The 24,900-nt window shown below is 42.9% G+C and overlaps 1 protein-coding gene and 1 long non-coding RNA gene across 5 annotated transcripts in view; both read right to left on the bottom strand.

The window, feature by feature from the left end:
- Positions 1-13,259: 13,259 nt before the first annotated feature.
- On the bottom strand, positions 13,260-14,477 carry LOC141423997 (uncharacterized). Its single transcript, XR_012448782.1, has 2 exons — positions 14,285-14,477; positions 13,260-13,419 (listed from the first exon to the last, which is right to left on the bottom strand). It is a non-coding gene; the product is annotated as an uncharacterized lncRNA (long non-coding RNA).
- A 4,355-nt stretch (positions 14,478-18,832) lies between these two features.
- Zkscan1 (zinc finger with KRAB and SCAN domains 1) overlaps positions 18,833-24,900 on the bottom strand; it is a 37,946-nt gene continuing 31,878 nt past the window's right edge. For all 4 annotated transcript variants that reach the window (XM_020185014.2, XM_020185015.2, XM_074075588.1 and 1 more), the window contains 3 exons: positions 21,774-22,266; positions 21,259-21,451; positions 18,833-19,805 (listed from right to left, as the gene is read on the bottom strand). In XM_020185014.2, the coding sequence (XP_020040603.1) occupies positions 18,970-19,805; positions 21,259-21,451; positions 21,774-22,169 (1,425 nt within the window). In that variant the 5' untranslated portion in view covers positions 22,170-22,266 and the 3' untranslated portion in view covers positions 18,833-18,969. The remainder of the gene's footprint in view (positions 19,806-21,258; positions 21,452-21,773; positions 22,267-24,900) is intronic.

Below are 24,900 nucleotides of genomic sequence, written 5' to 3'. Positions count from 1 at the left end.
GTAATTATTTCCTTTGCGGTTCAGAAGCTTTTCATTTATTTACTTATTTATGGTGGAACTGGGATTTGAACTCAGGGCTTTATGTTTACAGGGCAGATGCTCTACTACTTGAGCCACATACCCAGCCCACAGATGCTTTTTAAATTCATGCAATGCCATTTGTCAATTCATGCTTTTATTTCTGAGCAACTGGATTCCTGCTCAGAATGGCGTTAATGCTGGAGGAGTGGCTGAAGTGGTAGAGCACCTGCCTTGCAAGCAAAAATTCCTGAATTCAAACCCCAGTACTGCTAAAAAAGGTGGGGGGGGGGCACAGAAAGGCATTACCTATGTCTATATATTTGAGTGTTTTCCCTGTGTTTCCCTTTAATAGTTTTAGATTTTCAAGTGTTGTGTTAAGATCTTTGATCCATTTTCAATTGATTTTTATAGGGCAAGAGACAGGGATCAAGTCTGTCTTCTACATGTGGATATCCAGTTTTCCTAATGCTGTTGAAGAGGCTGTCTTTATTTGCCTGGGCTGGCCTTGAGGCAAGATCCCCCCAATCTCAATCTCCCAAATAAGTAGGATTATAGGCGTGAGCCACAAGCACCCAGTGTTTTTTTGGGGGGCAGTACTGGGGTTTGAACTCAGAGCTTCACGCTTGCTAGAAAGGCATTCTACTACTTGAGCCAACAGCCAACCCTGATTTTTCTATTTCTGTGAAAAGTTACATTGTAATTTTGCTGGGGTTTACATTGAATCTGTGGATAGTTTTTGGTAGTACAGCCACTTTCACAATATTAATTCAGCTGATCCATGAACATGGGAGATCTTTCCATTTCTAGTGTCTTCTTCAGTTTCTTTCTTCAAGATGTTATAGTTTTCAATGTAGAGGTTTTTCACCTAGTTAGGTTTATTACAGTCTACAGCTGAGTGGCTCAAGTGGTAGAGCACCTGCCTAACAAGCGTGCAGCCCTGGGTTCAAACCCAATACTGCCCTCAAAATCTGTATAACAGAAAATATACCCTCCCCAGCCTATGGTGCTTTAACAATATACTTTAAAGATGATTTAGGAGCTGGGCACTATGGGCTGGCAGAGTGGCTCAAGTGGTAGAGCACCTGCCTTGCAAGCATAACACCTTGAGTTCAAACCCTAGTCCCAGCAAAAAAAAAAAAAAAGGAGCTGGGCACTGGTGTAGCTCACGCCTATAATCCTAGTACTCAGAAGGCAGAGATCAGGAGGATTGCAGTTCAAAGCCACCCAGGGAAATAGTTTGAGAGACCCTGTCTTGAAAAACCCACCACAAAAAAGGGCTGGTGGAGTGGCTGAGGGCATAGGTCCTGAGCCACACAGCACACACACACATATAGAAAATGATTTTAGGAACTTGAGGGCTCAGTGTGGCTGACATTGGAGGTAGGGGGGGTAGTGGGGAGCTCAGGAAGCTCGTCGGGGGACCACCCCTAGCTGACCGCACTCGAGAAAGTAGCAGGGAGGTAGGGATGGCGTAGCAGAGAGATAAAACCTGACAAATCTGAACATGAGGAAGGTCACATAGCACCAGGGAGGGGAAAGTCATATAGCACTAGGATAAAGTAGCCAATAAAATTAAATATAACCATATATGGATCAGACCTTGCTTTCTACTTCTGTAACCTGCTTTCAAGGGTATATAAGATGAGACCCCTTTGTTCTCGGAGGTCAGCCTTTGGACACGAGTCTGCTGAGTCTGTGCTGGCAAAATAAAATGTTGCTTCCTGCTAATTGCCTCAAGAGTCCCGTATCTCAGCCAGCAAACTCCCGCAATATTTCTTGGGGGCTCATTATCTGGGATTGTGGAGATGGTGAGTTATCACCTCCCTTGTCACTAGGGTGTGTCCCACAGAACCACCAGGAGGAGATCCCACCAGGTGCCAATGGACAGCTTGATCCAGAGGGGGATTTATCCTCCCAGCAAGTTGGGGTGAGGGCCTTGGATGCACAATGGAACCCAGTGATGGGCATAAACCAGCGAGGGGAGGGGAGCACCACTCATCAGACTGGTAAGAACTTGGGTTCAAATTCAGGCCTGCCCCAGGAGGCAGAAGGGGAGCTTGATCACCTCCCAATGGGACACCCAGTAACCACCATTTTTGGGGTGAAACTGTGTCTCTCAGGTTCAGAGAGCAGTATGGAAGTATGGTACTGTATAAGAGTATATGAAAATGTGAGCTGACATGCAGCCCAGCTGTGAAGTGAGTGAAGAATTCCCTCCCTCTCTGTGTCTGTCTGGCAGTCTGGTAATGAGCAGAGATATGTGGAAATCAGAGTAACAACACTCCTTTGGAGTGTATGATTAATAACTTTAAAAAGGGATTTAATGGAGACTACGGAGTTAACTCCTAACAAGCTAAAGGTCCTTTGTAAAGTAGATTAGTGTGCTTTTGGTGTAGGATGGCCCCTGGAAGGGTCACTAGATAAAACTGTGACTAATGAAGTTTACAGAGTATTGTAAACAACAACAACAACAACAAAACCCTAACAACCCAGGAGAATGGGAAAAGCCAAAAGGCTAAAACTGGTCTTCAAAAACCAGGCTCTGTTGTTTATTTAAATTCAGGTAACAATTTAATGGGCATCCTGAAGGGGGACTGAGGCTCAGCACTAACTGAGCTCTTAAAAAAATTAATACATAAAGGATGGACTTGCACTGATAGATAAGATCTGGTCTGACTTGAAAGAAAAGGAATGTTGCAGAAGGCTTGTGAATGTAGAGGGGAAAATGAAGAAATGGAAACAAAATTGGGATGAGGTCTTCCTAAATAAAGTGAAGAGAGAGAGAGAGAGAGAGAGAGAGAGAGAGAGAGAGAGAGAGAGAGAGAGAGACAGAGGAGAGAGAGGGGAAAGAGAGAGGAAAAAATAAAATGCTATAAAATGTTTGGAGACAGAAAAGGATGAAAGGTTTAATACAACTCCTTCAGTTGAGTTTTTATGTCTTAAAAATAAAAAGTAAATAGACAACAATTTAGGATTATTAAAATATGCAAGAAATATTGAACTTGCTGGCACCTTTACTTCTAGGGAGCATAAATAAGGAGAACCTACCTAAAAGGGTAAAAAGAAAAGGGGCAACTTTGACTGTTGCTGGAAAAAAAAAACTGTTCCAAAAGGTTGGTGAAGTAAGCTTGGTCTGATATTGAGACAGTCATGAGATGCTTATGTTTCCCTTGCTAATGGCTGGTCAGATTATACATCCATCTCATGGCATGTTCACAGTGTGTGTGTGTGTGTGTGTGTGTGTGTGTGTGTGTGTGTGTAAACATCTTCAAAATGGTTCTTAAAATGCTGCTACAAGGTTAATATACTCAAGGTAACAAAAAATGATATTTATTTTAAAGATCTCTGTTATAAACTGCTTAGGCTTTTTACACAGAAATATGTAAACATTTTGAGAATGGTTCTTATTATAGAGTCAATATAAAAATTATTACTCTGTTTTGCTACTTTTAAGAAAACAGGTTATCAAACTTATTTCAATCAGGTCTTACTAAGATACAGGCATTCAGGGGTTAACACTCTGACTTAGACCAGAAGGGGGAAAAAAAGAAGAAAAGGGGGGGCCACAGTTTGCAGCAAAAATCTTGGAATTTGAGTAAAGAAATGACCTTTGCATATTTCATTCTGCCATAATTACAATCTGAAATTTAATTCTCTCTTATAATACAGGGATCTATTAACAAATGGGCTTTCTTTAAATTGTTTTTTATACAAAAAATAATTTTAAGGTTGCTTTCTTTCTGTTTTTTTCCATACAAATATAAGGTTCTAAGTTAAAAGGTTTTACAAATTACTTTCAACAAGAAACATGATATTAAAGATATGATTTTTTAAAATAAAAGGATAAAAAATACTTTTAAAAAAAGGATAAAGACAAGCTCCCCCAGGAGATACAAAATAAGTTGTCATAAAGGTACAGAGTAAGTTGTCATAAAAAGATGGAGTTTATAGATGCTTATGTAAGCGATTAAGCTAACCAAAATCTAAGAGTTACATTACAGGTTTTATAAGGTCAAAATTTAATGTACTGATGTTAAACTAAAAACTTAATTCTCTAAGCTCATAACAAGGCTATCTTTAAAATATTGTATTGTTCTTGATAACATTTACAAAAAATTGTCTTAAAATAGTGTTTGTTTTATCAAGATAACTGTCAGGGAATTTTTGGTACAACAGGTTAATCCACAAATTTGGCAAGACAACAAGAGTTTATTAAAACACAGAAAAACGAGGCAGCTGAGCACAGAGAGTACTACTGCACTGATATAAGGGTTGAGACAGATTCACTTATGTAAAGCCAAAGTACACCCTCCAGATAGGATTAAAAAAAAAAAAAAAACTCAAAAAGGAACACTACCCTAGAAGTCAAGAAGTCAAGTTTTTATTGGACTCAACAGAGTGGAGGTGTTAGTCCTACTCCTTCCACATGTTGGATGGAAGGAATTTTTGCCCTGGGATGGCCAGATTGGGCCTGTTATTTTAGGGGGCCTCCACTGGCTACAGGTTGGTGGGATCCTGCTGTATGTCATGAGCCATGTGTTAATGTCAACAATCTGGGATGTGATCCCTTATCAAAATCTGAGCCATGGTTCTCGGCCACTAGGTTTTCTAACTCCACACTTAGTCCCCATAAATATTTCCCTGTGTTCTCTGGTGATTTTTGTCGGGGTTTTAACTACTAAGGTAACTGAGTCATGTTCATTTAAGAGTTGGTTTATGTTGGGGTTAACAATGAAGACAGGCATTATTAGAACTAGACCCCCTCCCTCCTTGCAGATGGCTTACTAAAAACTCCCCACTCAACCCCAAAGACTAACAAAGAGACAGTTGTTAACCTTTATCTCCCTGGATGGATACCAAGGACAGTTGGGCAGACAATGACCTAACTACAACTTATCTTTCTTGGTTGCCCAGCAACAGTATTCCTTAGTGACCTTCCTGGTACTTTTCCACTAGCCCCTATATCTAGCCCAAGCCTGTGTATGGCAATGGGCTCTAGCTCTCTTGCTGGGGTCCCCTGCCATAGGGCTCCTGACTGAACAATAAACCTTGTACTGGTGTTTGAGCCGTCTCTCTGCCTCTTCCATGCCTTATTTTCTAACAGTTTATATAAAACTTTCTAGATGACCTCATAGTTAAACAACTGTTGTCTTAGGTGATTCTAATACAGTCGGTACCCTGTATGTGTCTGTGACTGGGCTATTTGGGTTTACTAAAACTGTTCTTTCCCAAACTGATGAAAAAAATCTAAGGTTTTACAAATTCAAGAGCAACAATTAAACTAATATGTACATATAACCTCTATAGAGCAGTGATGCTGTTGCCGGTTCCTATATATTAAATATATTTATGTTTTTCAAGTATATCAAGCCTCTAAAATATAAAATTTAGTTAAACATGGTAACAAAAAGTTAGTGGTACTGATATGTTGTACTGTTAGTTGCTAAACTGTCCATCAGAATTTTAACCATGACTCTTAAGTTTTTGTCATTACAGTTCTGATGCTTCTGGGACATTTACAATCAAGTCCATAAAAAAACTGACTCTTATAAGTACTTATGTGTCAACCAGGTTAGCTTTTTAGACATCTGCTTTTGTTAGATTTTGTTTTGTATAGTCCTTGTCTAGAAGCCCACTGCCTCAGAGCCACTCCTTCTGAGTCTCTTTGTTGCTTAAATTTGCCCAAAAGGGTCTAGTTGGCACTGATTCCCACCTGATCTCCTCATTATCCCACCCTCCACACCCTGCGACGTGGGGACATGGGACCAAGACCAACCAAACAAACAAAATCCAGGAAAAAGCAAATCCTGACAATGACCAATGAAGAAAGATCTTCAGTCTATGGCCATATCACTTTGAATGTGCCCAATCTCATCTGGTCTCAGAAGCTAAGCAGGGTTGGGCCTGGTTAGTACTTGGATGGGAGTCAGATCTTCAGAGGAGACTGCTTAGAGACAAACAGTTTGGAGACAAGAAGGGAATGCCATCAAAGTTTAAATGGAGTCACTGGTGCCAGAACTCTCAAAAAAAAAAACAAACAAAAAACCAAAACAACCAAAACCCAAGGCCGAGAGAATTGAGGAAATGGTTCTTATACATGTGTGGCTATCTGGCATTAAAGCCCTTCCAGACACAAACTCCTACTTTTAGACAGGGTCTTCTACTTAAATAGAGACAAAATAACTATTTTTACTGGCTCTAAACATGTCCTTTAATACTTAAAGATGATGGTTTTAGCTTTTTTTAAACAATGAGTTTTCTTGGACATACACACTGACAGTATATTGTTGTCAAGGAAATTCTACTCAGTTAAAAAAAACACTGGATTTAAAAAAAAAAAAAAACCTAAAATGTCCAACCATTAAAACCCCATTGGACGGGCCCTTTTGTTATCTTGTCTACTCCCTCCATAGTTAAAGTAGCAGAGATTGTTCCTTGGATCCACCACAGTCGAGTCAAGCCAGCTTCTCTCCAATGGGAGTACATCCCTGATCAGCTTCACTGTGTAAGATCACCCTCTGGAACCTGAGCACCCTCCCTCGGCAGGACTCCGCTTCCCAGGAAACAGGGGACCAGGACAACAGAATGACAGCCCTGCAAGCTGACTAGTCTCTGCACAGCAGAATCTTGAGGATTCCACGCTCCAACAGGACAAACGGGCCATGTTTTCCAAACCAGTTATTTCACTGTAATGCCTTGTCACCCCTTGTCTGTATCTGCTGCTGTAGTTCTCACCCTAGTCTTCACCACAGGCTTGGCAGAAATCACCCCTCTGATTGATCTCACTGTGAAAGGTTTTTATTTGCTCTCTCTTTTGAGCAGGATGGATAATTACTATTTATTATTACTGATCTGGTTTAACAGAGGGCTAAATATACAGCCGTCCTTCACAAGGGGAAAGCTGTCCCTAACTACCCCCTTGGCACCTATAACCCTGTAAATTTCACTGTTCTTAAGCCATCTGATTAAACATGGGAAAAAGTAATTAATATAAAAATGATAAAAAGGGTCTTGACCCTGAGAGTCTGATGCACCTCAGATTAGTAACCATTACCCATAAGAGTTCCTCATACCAAGTTTTTCACTCCTTTTATAAGGAGATGGAAAATGAAATTTCCATCTCTGCCAAAGCTAAAAACTTGTTCCCCTCACTGGCTGAGTCTACAGCCCAGACACTAAATGTCACTTCATGCTATGTTTGTGGGGGACCAACATAGGAGACCACTGGGCTTGGGAAAAAGATGACAAATGGCCTTACATGTAATGATGTTATGAAAATACAAATTCCTAAATTAAGATGATGCTCTTTGACCCTAGGTGGGTCTGAGCATCAACGGGAGGAATAATGTAGAAGGGAGGAGAATCAGAAGAAAACAGTCTAGGCCTGAGTCTGAGAAAGTGCAGGGAGGTAGGGATGGCATAGCAGAGAGATAAACCTGAGAAATCTGAACATGAGGAAGGTCACGTTAACACTAGGGTAAAGTAGCCAATAAAATTAAATACAACCATGTATGTATGCATTAGATCTTGCTCTATGCTTCTGTAACCTGCTTGCAAGGGCATGTAACGTGAGACCCCTTGGTTCTTGGGGCTCAGCCTTTGGACAGGAGTCCGCTGAGTCTGTGCTGGCACAATAAACATTGCTTCCTGCTAATCTGCCTCAGAGTCCCATATCTCAGCTAGCAACCTCCCACAACACTACTGTGCCTCCACACCTGTGCTCGAAGCTGCTTTCTCACGTCTCCCTAAATGTTTTGCTTTTAAGTCTGCCTTCCTACCTCCTTTATCTAAAACAAAGTTACTTCTGCCATCCATCCCTTTACATCCCCAGGGTTATTTCAGTTGTTTGTTCCTAGGGACATTTTTGCCATTTTATCTTTTCTTATGGGACTGGAGATTGAATTCAGGGCTTCACACTTGCAAAGCAGGTGCTCCACCACTCGAGCTGCACCTCCAGTCCATTTTGCTATGGTTATTTTGGAGATGGGGTCTCACAAATTATTTGTCTGGGCTGGCCTCCAACCACAATCCTCATGATCTCAGCCTCCCAAGTACTGGGATTATGGGTGTAAGCACTGGTGCCCGACTTTTATCTTCTTTTTTTTTGGGCGGTACTGGGGCTTGAACTCAGGGTCTCATGCTTATTAGGCAGGTGATCTACCACTTGATCCACTCCATTAGCCCTTTTTTTGTGATGGTTTTTTTTTTTTTTTTGAGACAAAGTCTCATGAACTATTAAACCGGGCTGGTTTCAAATCCCGATCCTCCTAATCTCTGCCTCCTAAATAGTTAGGATTATAGGCATGAGCCACTACAACCAGCTATCTGCTTCTTATTTCTTATCTGACTTCCTCATTGTGGTGGGTTATTTTTCCCTATCTTTTAACACTTTTCTACCACCACGTTTTACTTTCAGAATTGGAAAAAACAGTGGTAGAGTACATGCTTGACATGTGCAATGCCCTTGGTTTGATCCCTAGAGCACATGTGCACAAGAACTAAGAAAAAGGGAAGGGCTGGGTCTGTGGCTCCAGCCATAGAGCACCTGCTCTGCCTCCCGAGTGGATTAAAGATGAGAGCCACAGCACTCGGCATCTCTCTGTTCTAAACCCGCTCAGTGTGGTTGTTTGTCTGATGTGGTTGTTTGGGAAGAAAACTGTTAGTTCCATTTCTGGTCACTCTCAAACTGTAAACTACAGTCCCGAGTCAGTAACTGAAAAATTCCCTTTCTCCAGATCAAAGTCTTTGCAGGCCAGAAGCAAAGTAAGGAGCCCATATTCTTTTTCTCTGTTTGTCACTTAAAATTCTTTTCCCAATTTATTAACCATAATTTCTTGTCCCTTTAAAGACAGAACACAGAGAAAAAGAAGTAAGGGGGAAAGGAATGTTCTAACCAGCTCCCTTTAATTCTAAGTAGGGAACTAGTTCTCAGTCAGTCACTGTCTTTAACTTTGCATATTATGGTCTATCTGAAAATTCACTTGGTGGCCCAGTACTGTGATTCATGCTTGTAATCCCAGCCACTCATCTCAACAAACAAACCAGGAGTGGTGAAGCATGCCTGTACTCCCAGCTACTTGGGAAGCATAGGTAGGAAGATTTCGGACCCTAAACTGGTCTGGTCAAAAAGCAAGACCCTATCTGAAAAGTAACCTAAAGTTAAAAGGGCTGGAGGTGTGGATCAAGTGGTAAAGGGCTTGTCTAATAAGTGCAAATCCCAGTACTGCCAAAAAAAAAATTCACTCAGGATTCCACCAGATCTTCATACCTCAGCTGTTCAATTGTATTGATCGCTAATGTTTTTATTTCTTGCTACCACCCCTTCTCCAGCTTCTCAATTCCTTTTCTTCTTTAATTTTTCCCATAGCACTTATCACCGTATGATATTACATATTTTACTAATTTGCTTTATTTAATGTCTGCTTCCCTCCACTAGAATACAGCCTTCCTGAGGGCAGGAATTGTCTCTTTTGTTCACTTTTAGATCCCTAACACCACGAATAGTACCTGATGCACAGTAGGCAGTATAAGTATTTGCACAGTGGAAAAAAAAATATCTGTAATCAAAAGTCTCCTGCCCACTTGCAAGAAAGCAAGCCTAGATTTTTTTGTGGCAGTGCTGTAGATTCAATATTTCACACACCACCACTGAGCTATATACCCCCAGTCCATGCCTAGATTTTATTTTTTGGTGGCACTGGGGTTTGAATTCAGGGCCTCACCTTTGCTAGGCAGGTGCTCTACCACTTGAGCCACTCCACCAGCCCTGTTTTGTGCTGGGTATTTTTGAGATAGGGTCTCAACAATTATTTCCCTGGGTTGTCTTTGAATCGCAATCCTGCTGATCTCATTGTCTCCTGGGTAGCTTGTGAGCCATCAGTGCCTGGCTTCATTTTGAAAATTTACTGAAGGTCTTGATGAATGTAATAAGAAAAAGGCGTAAGACATAATTGAAAAATAAAGGGTTAAAAGACAACGTTGAGAGCTGGGCACTGGTGGCTGACACCTATTAATCCCAGCTATTCAGGAGGCAGACATCAGGAGGATCATGTTTTGAAGCCAGCCCCAACAAATAGTTCCTGAGACCCTATCTCAAAATACCCATCATAAAAAGTGCTGGCAGAGTGGCTCAAGGTGTAGGCCCTGAGCTCAAGCCCCAGTACCGCCTAGCATATGAAAGGCCCTTGGTTCAATACCCAGCACTGCAAAATAAAATGAAAGAATGTGGGTTATATACTCATCAGTTTTTTGAGAATTATTATACAAGCTATTAGCAAGCTGCTGGATACAAAAACCGATGTACAAATTACTAATATTCCTATTTACAATAATAGTCAACAAAAACAACAGGAGTAAAAATATCTTATAATAAAAACTTATAGGGATATACAAGTAGAGAATCGTAAAATATTATTGGTAGTATTATTTTGAGATAGGGTCTTGCTTTGTAGATCAGGGTGGTTTAGTACTTGCTGGCCTCAAACTCACACTCCTCCTGCCTCAGCTTCCCAAGTGCTGTGATTACAGGTGTGCACCTCTCGTGTCCCGGGTGAGCTTGTCCTAGAAACCTAACTGAGGGCGACAGGAGATGCCGGAAAAGACAACAGACAGAAGACCAAACATGCATAAAGCTGGGGCCAGGTAGGCTGGGCGCTCGGATGGAGACACACCAGCCCCCTCCATCTCCAGGGAATTTATTATATACAGTAGCAACATGAGTTGGAGAGGCATTTCTTGGGGTAAGGGGCATGACACCGTGATCCTTGGGAACAGGTGGAACCTGTGACAGTTTCTCTTCAAACGTAAACATTAAAGGAAAAACCAGCTGTACTGCATCTTGCCCACTTCTGCAGCTGGGGCTGTGCCAATACAATCGTGCAAATTACTGGGCATTAACTATACTTTGGGGCTGTGCCAAACTCAAACACGTAGCTTATTCTATACATCTGTAGGCTCCCAACATGCACCACCACACCTGACTACAAAATATTATTGAATGACAAGCAAAAAGAAGACCTGAATAAATGCAGAAAAAAGGCGTATGAAGGAATGGAAAGAATGATATGGCAAAGGTGTCAATCCTAACACTTACTGTCAACCAGTCATACTATGGTCCCTGCAGAGGTAAATGGACCTCCTCTCCCTACTCCCAACAAACACTAAATTTGTTTCTAATGCTGAAACTGATAATGTCACACACATACCAAGGGTACGAAAAGGGTATTATTTGCAAAATTTAGGTCTCTGGGAGGAGGAAGGTAGGCCTTCCTAGGAGGTCTGAAAATGAGAAAAGGAGCAAACACAGGAATCAGACTGGGTTTTCAGCTGTTAGGGAGTAGTGGTGGTGTGAGAGTTCTTACACTCCTGCAAGCCCCTGGTGTTTCAGTCTCTGCTGACACCAAAAGAAAGGCACCAGACATTCTTATCAGAAGGCATGTGGAGGAAGAGGGTTTAAAGGGTGTGAACCAAGCTTTGTGAGATGATGTGTTAAATAATTGTGTGTTAAGACACTAAGTTTGGAGTCTTTTTTTTTTTTTTTAATGGTACTGGGGCTTGAACTCACCACTCCACCAGCCCTATTTTTGTGAAGAGTTTTTTGAGATAGAGTCTCAAAAATTCTGCCTGGTCTGGTTTTGAAATGCGGTCCTCCTGATCTCTGCCTCCTGAGTAGCTGGGATTACAGGTGTGAGCCACCAGCGCCTGGCTGGAGTCATTTTTTCACACAGCAATACAGAACTGAAATAAAATGTTTAACACACACTTGGCCCATGGTAAGTACTCAAAGGAGGTGTGTGGAGGGAATGGGGGGAAAGTTAATAAGGGCCTGGAGCAAGAGGAAGGACACCTGTAACCCCAGCACTCCAGAAGCTGAGGCAGGAGATCATGAGTTCAAGTCTGGTCTAGGCCAAGCAAGACCCTGTCTCAAAAACAAAATAAAACAAAACAAAAGCTAACACCTAGTCATACTATTTACTATGCATTAAAAAGTCCAAAATTTGGTTGTGGATTTTTTGGGTATAATTTGACAAACTGATCTGCAAATTTTTAAATTCAGAAAAACATAGGAAAATAAGTATTTTGTGGGGGAATGTAGTCCAAAAACATAAAAAGGGGTACATTAAAAGGAAAATCCTAGGCTGGAGGTGTGACTCAAGCAGTAGTCCTGCATTCAAACACCAGTGCTGCCAAAAAAAAAAAAAAGAAAAAAAAGAAAGAAATCCTTATGAACATCTGTGTTTAACTTCTGTATTATGAAATCAAGGAGAATCACAAGCCGAGCAACAGTGGCTCACGCCTGTAATCTCAGCTACTTGGAAGGCTGAGATCAGGAGAATCACAGTTTGAGGCCAGCTGGGCAAATGATTCTTGAGACCTCATCTCCAAAATAACAAGAGCAAGATGGACTGGAGGTGAAGCTCAAGTGGTAGAGTGCCTGCTTGGCAAGTGGGAACCTCTGAGTTCAAACCCAGGCCTCTCCCCAGCACCCTCAGAAAAAGAAGAGAATCACAGAAAACAAAGTAAACAATGTACCAAAATCACTGAAATTCAGGGACATCAGGAAAGTCCTTCAGAACAAAGAGCAGGACATGGATTCTGGCTCTGAGATGAAAGCACAGTGTGACACGGAGCAAATACGGAAAGGTGTTTGCAACACAGGAAACTGACCAAGGACTGACTTCCGGAACTGCAGAATGGACTTAAAGACAGGTTAACGTAGCCGGGAAGTCTACGCCCAGCTCAGCCCCTTGCAGGACTGCCAGAGATGTTCTATCTTGACATTACGATAGTCTAATTAAGGTGATCGTATTTGTAAGAAAACAGCTCCTAATGACGCACTGTGGTTAACAGAGGCCTAAGGGGTGGGTTCAGACTCTCACGACTTTCTTCACTGTAAAATAAGGGCAATAATAACGTTGTTGTTGAGTAAATTAAATCATGTGCATAAAGTATTTTGTACTGGAATCTAGTGAGAACTCAAAAGATGTCATTGTAACTATGAAATGACTAGCTGGGTTGTTGGCTCATGCCTCCTATATACTTGGGAGGCTGAGATGGGGAGGATCTCTATTGGAGGCCAGCCTGGGGAAATAGTTCATGAGACCCCATCATCAAAATAACCAGATCAAAATGGACTGCAGGTGTGGCTCAAATGGTAGAGTGTGTACTTTGCAATCGCAAAGCCTAGAGTTCAAACCCCAGTCCTGCCTCCCCCCAAACAATTGAAGCCACAAAGTCAATTAAGAATAACTGATGCACATGTTAAAATTTTAACCTGAAGGAGGCATTTCTAAGCACAAAAGTGGAATGTAAAGTGGAAGGCAATTTGACAACACAAAGGCATACATTATTCAGAACTCCACTTCTAGGAATTTGTTGTACTGAAGTATTTCTGTAAGCCTGCAAAAAACAAAAGAAAACAAAACAAATGTACAAACATGTCCTTTGTAGTCATGCAGAATTGGGGGAAAAATACAGATGTTAACTATGCAGTGACCCGTAAAACTATGTGAGATCGAACCTCGTTAGGATGGCATACGAACTGCCACAGAGAGAGGTCCAAGGTTCAGTTTTTAGTTTTATTTTTTAATTTTTTGGGAGGACTGGGGTTTAAACTCAGGGCTTTGAACTTGCAAAGCAGGTGCCCTGTCACTTGAGCCACACCTCCAGTCTATTCTGCTCTGGTTATTTTGGAAATGGGGTCTAGAGAACTGTTTTCCTGGGCTGGCCTTGAACTATGATTCTCCCCATCTCAGCCTCCCAAGTAGCTGGGATTACAGATGCGAGCCACCAGCGCCTGGCCTGTTCCTACTTTTAAAATGCAGAGTCCAGACAATGTATATAGCATAACGTTCTTCTTTCTTAAAATACAGTATACACAGATATGATACGGTTGGTAAAGAATCACTGTTAGGCGCCAATATTTGGCATGAGATTATGAGGGTCATTTATCTTGCAAGTAAATTTTCTGAACTAGTCAATTAAAAAAGGCTTTCATCAAAACAATTTAAAAGATAGGGATTTAAAAGAAGCAGGGGGCAATTTGTGTAACCACAGAGTACTCATCCAGGCAAAAGCCCCCCAAAGGTTTGGGGTGCAATGCCCATTTGGCCAGGCTTTGGCTTTTTCGTTCACAAGGGCTCAACATCATAAGGCACTGTGGCCCCAGTGGCTCAATCCGCCACGGCGCTCACGTTCAATGCTAAAAATGCAGGTCTGAGTCCCCCAACCACGTCCTTCCTCAGACGGAAATCATTCAACACACCCCAAATCCACCTCTGCAGCCCAGAGCGCAGCCCCAACAGTGCACACCCCTCACCGGGGGGGGCCCAAGCCTGAAGCGGCCCGGCCCCTCCAGCCGCCGCAGGTTGTCTCTCCCGAGGCCCACGGGGTAACACCGCCTCCGGTCGCAGCCTCAGAGCCCCTGGGCGCCAGAACTAAAAGATGCCGCCCGGCGCGAGCACATCCGGCAAGAGGCGGCCCCGCCCCGCCCCGCCCCGGGTGCCGGCAACTTCCGGCCTCTCTAGGACCTCGGAGGTATTCAACTTTATGGTTCTCGCTTTGAGTAATGGGGACAGAAGAGGGAGGGGGAGGCGGCTCTGGTCTTGATGGCTTCAGGGATGTGGCCTGAAGGTCGCCGATTCCCTTCTGCTTCCCTTAGCCTGTAGAGAGGGAGCCCTGTGGGAGGAAGCTCAGATTTTCCTTTGTCAAGGGCGAATAGGATTGATTCAGATACGCGTATTAGCATAGGATAAAAATGTCATATTCAGAGTGAGCTATGTTTGGCATTTAGGTCCTGCGAGCACGAACCAAATTAGGTTACAGAGTTCTGATCATGAGAAATTCAATCAATGAAAACAGAAAGCTGGTGCAAAGAAACTTACAGAAACAGGATGACAAGCAGGTTTTTGTAGAAAGCACTGCATAGCCTCAGAAAGCCAGGAACAGTGGGGTGGAACTGTAAGGGAGGGTGTAAAGTTCTTCAAGGTGCACTGCACGCATGTATAGGATTATCAGGATGAACCCCTCTACTATAATTAAAGTATGATAATTCAAAAATAAAAAATTTAAAATACATAATCGTTACAATTTTCCCGTGTTAGTGATGGAGTTTAAAATTTGCTGTCCATTATATTGAAAAACAAAATTCTTCTCATTTTTTCTTTAACAGTTCTTGTGTATATTTTGTTCATAATTCTCTTCTTTCGGAACAGTATTACAGACTTCCAGTTAGTGGTCTGTGCCAACATTGGTGAGATTCATCTGTCAACTGTTCTTACCCGATGCTGAAAAAGATACTCTCTGAATGAACTCATCCACCTTGAGTGCCATGTTCCTGGTTCACTTTCCTGCTGCTGAAGCTTAACTGCAATATATTTCTGAAAGATTTATTTTAATAATGTGAAAAAAGAAGAAGAAGAAAAAAAAAGGAAAGCCAGGAAGATCTAAGAATTGTCTGATTCTTGGAGCCAAGGAGACCCCCTCCTTCCCCATCTTCTCAGGACAGCCTAGTCACTTCCATCTTCTGAGACTAGGCTGTGCTGCTGGCCAGCGCCTTGGCGTTAGCATTGCTTGTCCTGTGTGTCCCTGTGCCTTCTGAGTGTGCTTCTTGTCCTTCTGTGGCTCAAACCCAGAATAGTCAGCTCAAAACCAGCACTTACTGTTTTGTTTGTTTAAACAAACTTAAGGGGTAGCTTATATTTTACAGCAGTATTGAACACAAGGTACATGGATTTCCTATATATATCCTGTCTCCACATCACACAGGCACAGACTCCCCCATATCAAACCCCCCCCTGCCAGAGTGGTACACTTATTACAACCGATGAGCCTAAATTGATATGTTATCCAAAGTCCATAGTTTACATCAGGATCCCTTCTGGTGTTGTAAGTCTATGGATTTAGACAAATTTAAAATATCACATGGAGTAGTTTCACTATCTTAAAATCTTTCGTCCCTAACCACTGATATTTTTGCTAACTCCACAGTTTGACCTTTTCTAGAATATCATATAGCTGAGATCCTACAGTATATAACATTTTCAGATTGGCTTATTTCATTTAGTAAAATGCACTTAAGCACTTTTCAAGCCATGAAAAGACTGAATAATAATCTATTATCTGGATGTGCCACCATTTAATTATCTGTTCACCTACTGAATGACATCTTGGTGCTTCAATGTATTGGCAATTATGAATAGCACTGCTATAAATGTCCACGTGAAGGTTTTTGTAAGTACCTAAGTTTTCAACTCTCTTGGGTGAACACCAAGGTGTGTGATTGCTATCTCCCTCCAACCAGTTCTTGAAGACTATGCAAAGATCTCACTTGGGGAGATGCCTCACAAGTAATGCTTGTCCTTAAAAAAAAAAAAGTCTCAATCTCCTTGAATATATACACAGTAACTGGGTAGGTCTTGGTATAGTACCAGTGGGAAAAACAGTCATTGCTGCAGGAAAAAAAGGCTCACTACTGAAGTGTTGCAGAAGCTGGCTAAAATTACTTGCAGGAACCAGAGGAATACAGGTGGAAGTGGCTGAAGGGGCAGGTGGTGGTAGTGTTTGTGTGCTGAATATAAAGCCAGAACAGGGGAGACAATATTGACTGGGAAGTTCCTCATGCTTCAGATTTTAAAGTCTTGCAAGCACACTTGGAGTCAGCCTATGGTAGACAGAATAATGGCTCCCAAAGATGGCTGCTAAATCCTAATTCCCAGCATCTATAAAAGAGGTTGCTAATCAGCTGATCTTGAAATGGTGATTATCCAGGTGGTCTCAATGTTCTCAAAAGGGTCCTCAACCTTAGCAAGCATGTTGGCTCACATCTGTAATCTCAGCACTCACAAAGAGTATGAGGCAGGAGGGTCTCAAATTCAAGTCCACATAAGGAGACTCTGTCTCTGAAAAAAAAAAAAAGCTGAGGATGTTTACTGGTAGAGTGCTTGCTTAGTATGCACAAGGCCCTGCCTGGGTTTGATCTCCAGCACTGCAAAAACAAAAAGTTCTTAAAGGGGGTAGAGGGAGGTAGATAGAGTTTAAATTGTGACTATGGAAGGTCAGAGATGCAACATTGCTGGCTGTGAAGATGGAGGAAGGGACCAGGAGACAAAGAAGCTGGAAAAGGAAACAGATTCTTCCAAGAGCCTCCACAAAGGTACACATCCCTGCCGCCATTTTGATTTTAGCCCAGTGAGACCTACTTCACAGAATTCTAAACTACAGAAGTGTCAGATAATAAAGTTGTGTTGTCTAAAGCCACCAAGTTTGTGTTAAGGTGTTACAGCAACAGCCGAAAACAAATACAATCCTCGTGCACTTCTTGGATGGCTCGTTAGAACTTGGCCACGAGCGATGGCCTCTAGTAAATAAGGTAGAGATGCCTGCTACCCCAGCAGACCCAAACAACCCCTCTCTCACTAAGGGCTGTGCTAACAACAGGAGCATTGGTGGTATTAAGTGGCAGCTGTCTCTGAGACTATGATTAAGTAGGAGAGTTCCATGGAGCTGTTCCCTGGTATCAATGAGGACAGCTGAATTCTGGAAATGCAGAGGTGAGTTGTGTTCAGCTGTCAGAGAAAAAGCAGACATAATTACCATGATGGGTGACAAGATTGCTGTCTGATGACCAGACTCTCCTTGGGCCTTTATCATGGGGAGATACAAACAGATCACCACTAAATGTACCAAGTTCAAGGTGCTGGCAGGACATTTAGACCTTCAGCAAATGACTGCAACAGTAAGAAAATTTCAGTTTTCTCTTTCAGTAATGAAGACTTATCACTTGGGCCAAATCTGACCCCAGGATGGCACAAAAGGCACTTTCCAGAGCTCAGATTCAGTACTAGACAGGAAATTTGTTTTTGGAGGTACTGGAGTTCAAACTCAAGGCTTTGTGCTTGCAGCAAGCACTATACCACTTGAACCATGCCTCCGGCCCTTTTTGCTTCAGTTTGTTTCTCCAGTAGGGCCTCTTGCCCACGGCAGGCTCAAACCCCAATCCTCCTACCTCTGCCTCCCAAGTAGCTGGGATTATAATGTGCACCACCATGCCCTGCCCAAGAAAACTGTTGTCTCTTATCCCTGGTGTATCAGGCTCAGCAGTAGGTGAAAAAGTATTTCAGTGAGAGAAGGAAAGGAGTGAAGTAGTTGGGTTTCTAGGTACTAGGAGTTACTGGTCAAGAGATATAAGGTATAGACAGAAATGTCTTGCAGGACACAGACTGCAGTTGGACGGGAAAGCCAGAAAGGACTTTTGGCATTGGATATGATTTCTGGAGTTTCTGAAGGAAGCTGACAGGAAGGGTGGGTTTCCATAGACTTTGGCATTGACAGGATAAACACAACCAAAGTGCACAGGAGCTGACAAAGTGACCCCAACAACGAAAAGTGTGCTCAGTATGTAGTTGTCAATCTACAGCTGCCACTCTATCCCAACTTCTTCACACAAACTCCCGAATACCCAAAGCTCCTCTGCCCCAATCCACATTTTCTAAAAACAATCCAGTAAGAGCAGTTTTCTTTATTGTTAAGTATTCAATAACCAACACACCATTTATCACAATGGTCCCAGGGCACTAACATGATGTTCTAAGTTTATTCTGAATCCAATTAAATTGTGTTTGGTGTGGTTCAATTTTTTACAAATTACAATTGTGGAATATATGTTAAAACAGGTTAACAGTTTTAATGTCTCTTTCCTAATTATACTGGGTACACATCAGTTTTAACTATGCACGAGGCAACGAAGGCGTGGCTCACTGGAGTCTGAAGTATGGGGAGGACTGGCTCCCTGAAGCCACCCAGTGTGGAGTTCCCCTGATGCCCTGTGGGCCTCTCACTCCCCAGGGAATCCCTTGAGATTGAGTGGAGCAAAACCTATCACGAGTTGTTACTGCATAATAGGGCTTCTCCCTAAGTTTACAAACCCAAGAAAAAAAGGTCACTTGCCAATTACAGCACTTCTCCCTCCCCAGTGTGGACTCTCTGGTGTTTGGAAAGATTTGACTTGCTACAGAAGCTTTTTCCACACTGATTGCACCAGTAGGGCTTTTCCCCGGTATGGATTCTATGATGTTTATTGAAATTTGAGCTGTGGTTGAAGGCTTTCCCACACTCCTTACATTTATAGGGCTTTTCTCCTGTATGGAGGCGCTGATGTGAGCTGAGACCTGCGTGCTGACTAAAGCTCTTCCCACACTCATTACACTGATAGGGCTTCTCCCCAGTATGGATGCGATAGTGTCGGATAAGGCTGCCTTTTCCACTGAAAGCCTTCCCGCAATCTTTACACTGATAGGGTGCCTCCTCAGTGTGCATTCTCTGATGTTTAAGGAGGTCTGAGCTCTGCCCAAAGGCTTTCCCACACTTACAGTCATAGGGTCGGTCCACCAAGTGCGTTCTGTAATGAAGAGTAAGGTTTGAGCTGTGGCTGAAAGCCTTCCCACACTTGGTGCACACATAAGGCTTCTCCCCAGTGTGTGTTCTCCGGTGTTTAGTAAGGTTGGAGCTATTACTAAAGGCCTTTCCACACTCAGCACATATATAACGTCTCTCTCCTGGGGTGGGTTTAGTAGGAACTGACTGTGACCCTTTTTTGGAACCTGTGTCTTGGGCTTTTGCTCCTCTTTCCTTTTCAAGGTTTATCCACTGCCTTTCTGACCTGGCCTCACACTTATTGGCAATAATCACAGGAATGATGTCCATTTTGAGTCCATCTGCACAAGACTCTTCTTCGGAACTTTTCTGTTCATCTGCTGAATCCTCATTCAGGGGATTCGATTTATAACCTGAAACAAGAGTTGGGATATGTCAGTTGTTTCCTGTTCTGAGGAAGAAACTATCACAGGAGACAGGAGGACCAAGTGAGACAGATGGATTCAGAAGGGTGATGAAATACAGCAAATACTTTTCTCAGAGAATATGTTTTTTTTTTTTTTTTTTTGCAGTACTGAGGCTTAAACTCAGGGCCTACACCTTGAGCTACCCCACCAGCCCTTTTCTGTGATGGGATTTTTTGAGATAGGCTCTTGCGAACTATTTGCCTGGGCTGGCTTTGAACTGCAATCCTCCTGATCTCTGCCTCCTGAGTAGCTAGGATTACAGGTGTGAGACACTGGCGCCCAGCCTTTTTTTGAGACTGGGTCTCACTACGTAGCCCAGGCTGGCCTCAAACTCATCCCTGATCCTTTTGTCTCAGCCTCCCAAGGGCTGGGATTACAGACATGGGCCACCATACCCAACTGTAGAACATACTTAACAGAAACTCTGTTTCTAAGATGGAATTTCAAATGTCTGGGCCAAAATAAGCATCTAAGAAAGAGATTTCTGAGGGCCATGGCTCTGCTCATAAACACACACCACAGTTAGGAATAATAACTACACCAACACTGGAGCAAAGTCCTGGTGAATCATAAGGTAAATGAAGGTGTGTAAGAGGAGAAAACACTACTACAAAAGCAATGGGGAAAAGCATCTATAGCCTCTGAGGTCATTCTGCAAACTATAATTTGTGGAGAGCTGAGCTGGGGAGTAGCTGCTTTAATACACCTTTGATCTGTGAAGTCTCTGCATAGCTTCAGCAAGGAGGCTCCTGGTCATCTTCCATTTGCCCTTTCTAGACCCATTGTCTCATCTTGCTCTGTGCCAGCAAAATGACCCTAGGGCTGCACTGCCTCACTTCTGCATCTGGCTGCCAGCTGGGCTTGCAAAGTGGGACACCTTTGCAGCAGAAGATGTGAGGGCCTTCACATCTCTTTAACTGATCAAAACAGCCAGTGTTCTCTTAAATATAATAAACGGGGTATTTATTCCCTGCTCACTCCCTAGCCACTGGCAGGGCTTATAACCATAGCTATCATGGATCCCTCCTCCCCTGCCAAGGTCTAGCCCTCATCTGGTTCTGGTAATAAGTCCTTTTCTCTTGACCCTTTAGGCTCCCAGGCAGTAACTCCTTTTCACTGTTGTCTAGGACGACACCATCCTGTACTGGCTCACTCAAGCTCTCCACACCTCCATAATCAATCCTTTTATCAAACTTACTTCACTTGATCCCCTTAAGACTATGCCATATGTTCCTGTGCTGGTACCCTGGGCCAGGCAGCTGTATCTGGGGGAGGAAAGGGAGCTATTTCCATCCTATGAGTCAGGTTGATCTAGGGGTCACTTCACACGAGAAATTATGTATATATTACTACACTTATTCAAACACAAAGGCCAGTGGCACTAAGAAATGGTCCTCACCTTGAACCTTTCTTGGGTCTGGAGTGAAATCCTGTTCCTCACCCGTCTCTTGAATGTACAGAGGCCCCCAAGACTCATATTTGGGACTGCTGTCCACAGGCTGTGCCTGTGCACTGTTCCGGGATTCTTTTGCCATTCCTGAAGATGACATCTTCTCCCACACCTGCTTCTGTTCCTTTGAAGGAGTTGAGATCTAGAGACAGTAAGAAATGGCTGAGTTTTCGCACAGCTCAATAACTAGAATGAAAAAAAAAACTCAGGAGACCGATGCAGAACCTCTAGGAAGGGGTAAAAAAAAAAATCCCCAAACACCACCACTCAAAAAGCAAATAAAATGCCCATTCTACTTGATTCCCAAGATTAAAGGTAGTTTAGGTTAGGACAGAAGAAAACTAGGCAGAAACAGGTCTAGCTCACTGGAAGCTCTACTCAGCTAATTTTACTGACGGACAAGCCCATGCTCCTATAGGTAACGCATGCTCCCAAATCCCCAGGAATAAGAAAGCCTCTGCTACCTGCAGTCCTGGTTCATCCAGTTCTTGCTCCAGGTCTTCCAGGAGAGTGACAGCCTCTTCTGCGCTTTCTGGGCAGTGCTCCTGCACCCAGGCCTGGAGCTCCCGGGGCAGGATGGTCAAGAACTGCTCTAGCACCAGTAACTCCAGAATCTGCTCCTTGGTGTGGATCTCGGGCCTCAGCCACTCACAGCAGAGCACCCGGAGCTGGCTCAGGGCCTCTCGGGGACCAGGGGTGTCATGGTACCCAAACTGCCTGAAGCGCTGGCGGAACATCTCCAGGCTAGGACGGCATTTTCCTTTCTCTTCCTCCTCCTCGACTTTCAGAGTGACAGGCCCCACCTGTTCTTGAGCCGGCCTGGGGCCCAGAACTGTGGCCATGCCCACCACCTTGGTCATCACACAGACTCCAGAAACAGTCTCTTTTTGTTGGGGCTCTGTAGAGCAAAAGTATCAGTTCCTTTGGGTTCCTGGTTCTTAGGGCCACACGTTAAACCTATGAAAATATGGTTGCCATCAAATTGTCAAAAAAGAAAAGTATCAAGCTGGAGGAATGGCTCAAACAGTACGTGCCTGCCTAGCAAGTGCAAGGCCCTGAGTTCAAATCCCAGAACCGACCCCTACCCCTCCACCGGAAAAAAAAGAAAATATTTTTTGGTCTTCACAGTTATACGTTTATCACAGGAGACTGTGGAAATTACAGCCGCCATAAAACTACCATATAAAAATTCTTGTTCAAAATAATTCTGTAGCCAGCACAGGGAAGTGCACTTTGATTTTACTGTGTTGTATTTCACTTTCCTAAAAAGTGCAGTGTGGTATCATTTTGCTCAAAATCCATTTCACAACCTTACAACTACAGATTTCTTTTTTGAGACCGATCTCACTATGTTGCTCAGACTGTTCTTGAACATGTACAAGGCTGTGGGTGTGACTTCCAATTCAGGGCATTTAAAAATTCAATTCAACCCCCCACCCCAGGCAATTTTGAACTCAAAAATTTGAGTTTTGAACTCAAGGCCTCCCACTTGCTAGGCAGGCACTCCACCACTTCAGCCACAGCCCTAGCTCTATTAAGCTAATTTTGAACACACATCAACCTCCAGTGATCTGGCTTGCCAGCACCTAAGATACCAAGTCATATGTATATGCGTACTACAAACACATGAAAGCTTAATTAACAATGATATTGCTGGATTACAGAATTATAGATGATACCAATATTCTTCCTTCTATTTTTGGATTTCCAAAATAATTTTTTTGATCATTACCAACTTTAGTAATCAGAAAATGTGAAAAGAGAATATAAGTAGTCTTCTGGCAAACAACATTGATTTATGGCTGACATTTTGAAGAGGTTCATATATATGAAGTTAATGCTGGTGGAATGTTTAGCAAGAGAATTATAAACATCAGCAAGCTGGCAGAGTGGCTCAGTAGTAGAGTGTCTGCCTAGCAAGCGTGAGGCTTGAGTTCAAATCACATACCGCCAAACAAGAGAATTACTACTATACAAATCAGCAAGTGACTCAAGGCATGAAAAGGGAAGCTGTATGTACAGAAAGGCATAAGCAAGCATTTCCCAAAGTGTGTGCAAAGGCACTAAAACCAGTCATCTGAATAAAGGGATGTTTGGTCAAGTAAGTTTGGGAAACGGGTGCAGCCAATGGTCCACAGGTCCTTTTATTTAGTTGCTTTCAAATCAGAGCTCCTCAGGTATCTTCACTCCTCCAAGCACTCCACAGAAGGTCAATGGGGAGAGCCTGCTCTTCTAGGAGCCACCACTGAGCATCAGTTTGGGAAATGGCAGCCAAGATTCTTTGAACATTTTGTGAGAAAGACAAGTATGGAGGATCTGTTGTTTGTTTTGAAGCAACAGGGAAAATTTCACCAAAATTGTTGTTTTAAAATAATAGAAGTGAGGCAGGCTGGAATTAGGGAAAGTTCGGAATTCTTAGAAAATATGACAGTATTGTATTTCTGATTGAACATTCCTTTCTCTGAGCCCTCTTTTTAATTGCAAATGCATACATGTTATTCACAGCCTAGCTCAGGAACTACCCAGGCCCCTTCCCATTTATCAATTATTGGTTAGCAATCACCAGGTTCTGGTCCTCTCATAGGTTAGCTTTAAAAGCATGTGGAAAGAGAAACTCTCTTGGCTTCCACCTTCTACCTGGTCCCATTGTGGTCTCTTTTGTAATTCCCTTCCCTAACTTTTTTTTTTTTTTTTTTTTGCAGTACTGGGTCATACACCTTGAGCCACTCCACCAGCCCTTTTTTTGTGTGTTAGGTATTTTTGAGATAGGGTCTCTTGGACTATTTGCCCGGGCTGGCTTTGAACTGCGATCCTCCTGAATAGGTAGGATTACAGGTGTGAGCCACTGGCACCAGGCTCCCTTCCCTAACTTTTAATAAACTCCATTTACACCCATATGTCCTGCCATGGGTTTTTCCATGTGGGACATAAAGAATTTTGAAATCTTCTGATCAGAAACTGCACCACTGTCATTAACGTAAGTGAGCCAGGCTAAAATTAGGGAAAGGTCAGGATTCACAGAAAAATATTACATCTCAGTTTACCAAGGCTTTGGCTCAGGGAACGCCCTCACCTGGCTGGGAACCACCCATGCCCCTTCCCACTCAATTCATTATTGGAAGTTTTAAAAGCATCTAGAGAAGAGAAGCCTGCTCTCTCTGCTGGCGGATTCCACCTATGCCCACCATGTTCCTCCTTGTATTTCCCTTCCCTAACTTTTAATAAACTCCCTTTATACCCACGTGCTGTACCAAAGATTCTTCCACGTGGGACAAAGAATTTGGAAGTCTGATTGCAGACTGAACCGGCACCATTAACATAAGTACTAGAGATGATTACCTAGGGTCTGCAAGGCTCTGTACTCAGGGTCTTTGTGATGAAGTATCTTGGGGAGTGCAGTGCAGATGAGGGTAAGACCGAGGAGGACCAGTCTGGAGCCCTTGAAGAGCTCACTGAGTGGCAGAAAGCTTGGGTGGAAGTTGCAGCTGAGGGTTAGACAGCGTAAGGAGGAACAAGAGCTGAGGTTTTTGTTTATTGTGTAATGGAATATAGAGTCTGGGACACACGTGGAATACAACAGGTACTGACCAA

This window comes from Castor canadensis, chromosome 6, assembly GCF_047511655.1.
Source record: "Castor canadensis chromosome 6, mCasCan1.hap1v2, whole genome shotgun sequence".
Taxonomy (NCBI): Eukaryota; Metazoa; Chordata; class Mammalia; order Rodentia; family Castoridae; genus Castor; species Castor canadensis.
This window is presented reverse-complemented; position numbering and strand designations above follow the sequence as displayed.